The sequence below is a fragment of the Apaloderma vittatum genome, unplaced genomic scaffold (assembly GCF_000703405.1).
Source record: "Apaloderma vittatum isolate BGI_N311 unplaced genomic scaffold, ASM70340v1 scaffold5240, whole genome shotgun sequence".
In the NCBI taxonomy this organism is placed as follows: Eukaryota; Metazoa; Chordata; class Aves; order Trogoniformes; family Trogonidae; genus Apaloderma; species Apaloderma vittatum.
Window position 1 is genome coordinate 9,716 of NW_009692746.1, and position 1,177 is coordinate 10,892.

The 1,177-nt window shown below is 51.6% G+C and overlaps 1 protein-coding gene across 2 annotated transcripts in view; it reads left to right on the plus strand.

The window, feature by feature from the left end:
• Positions 1–1,177, plus strand: part of FZR1 (fizzy/cell division cycle 20 related 1 (Drosophila)) — a 6,826-nt gene that overhangs the window by 2,818 nt on the left and 2,831 nt on the right. For both annotated transcript variants that reach the window (XM_009865770.1, XM_009865842.1), the window contains 2 exons: positions 249–351; positions 949–1,133. In XM_009865770.1, the coding sequence (XP_009864072.1) occupies positions 249–351; positions 949–1,133 (288 nt within the window). The remainder of the gene's footprint in view (positions 1–248; positions 352–948; positions 1,134–1,177) is intronic.

Consider the following 1,177-nt stretch of genomic DNA (forward strand, 5'->3'; position numbering starts at 1 on the left):
CTCGAGGTGTTTGCTAAGAGGTGTGGGAAGAAGAAACAGCTCATTTGCTTCTCCGTCTCTTAAGAAAATGTTAAAATAAATATATTCCAGCCAGGTTGCTTGGCCCTCTCAGTAGGGCAAAGATGGAAGACTCTGGATGCTTTCCATTTTGCGGGATGTATCTCGAGTCTTTTCCTCGGCTTCTGGCTTTTGGTTTGTATCTGTCTTCACGTACGGGCTTTACTGATCGTGCCTCTCTGTTTGTCTAGGGGAACTTGGTAGCTGTTGGCACTCACAAGGGCTTCGTGCAGATCTGGGATGCAGCTGCGGGCAAAAAACTCTCCATGCTGGAGGGGCACACGGCCAGAGTCGGTAAGGAGGTGGGAGGCAGAGGTTTCACATGTTCCGTTTCTTCGTGATGGAACTTTTTCCGTGGAAGCGAGGGAGTTGCTCGAAATAGCAGAACCCAGAAAGTACCGGAATTGATATTTATCCCCTGCTCTGTCTTAAGCAGTCTTCACAATATTATCATCCAGTAATTACGGTGTTCTGAGCTTGGGTGTGGTGGTGTTTGAGTATTGCAGCAGGTGTTTCCTGCATGTCTGAGGCATTTTAGGTTTGTTACAACCTCTTTTTTCACTGCCCCTGGCTTCCGGTTCCAGCCCTGCAGGCCGGCTGCTGTGCACTGAGATTTCCAGTTCTCGTATTCTGCAGGGACTTTTTATTTTTTTATCCGGAGGTGTTGCGCATCTGAACGCTGCAGTGAGATTTGGGAAGTCCAAGCACTCTGCTTTCCTGCAGATTTAGCGACACGTTTGTACAGGTTAATCTTTCTCTGTGCACTGTTCTAGGACTTTGGACAGTGGGTGTCAGGGAGAGCTGTAATCACTGGGCTTTGGGTTTTGATTGTTTGTCAAACCTTGGCAGCTGTGGTGGGCTGTGTTCTCACACAACACGCCTGTGCCACAGGGGCCTTGGCCTGGAACGCGGACCAGCTGTCTTCTGGGAGTCGGGACAGGATGATCCTGCAGAGGGACATCCGCACGCCGCCCCTGCAGTCCGAGCGGCGGCTCCAGGGCCACAGGCAGGAGGTCTGTGGGCTCAAGTGGTCGACGGACCACCAGCTCCTGGCTTCTGGAGGAAACGATAATAAGGTACAGCGCTTCGTGTGAGGCTCGTGGTCCTCAGGTCTTCAGCA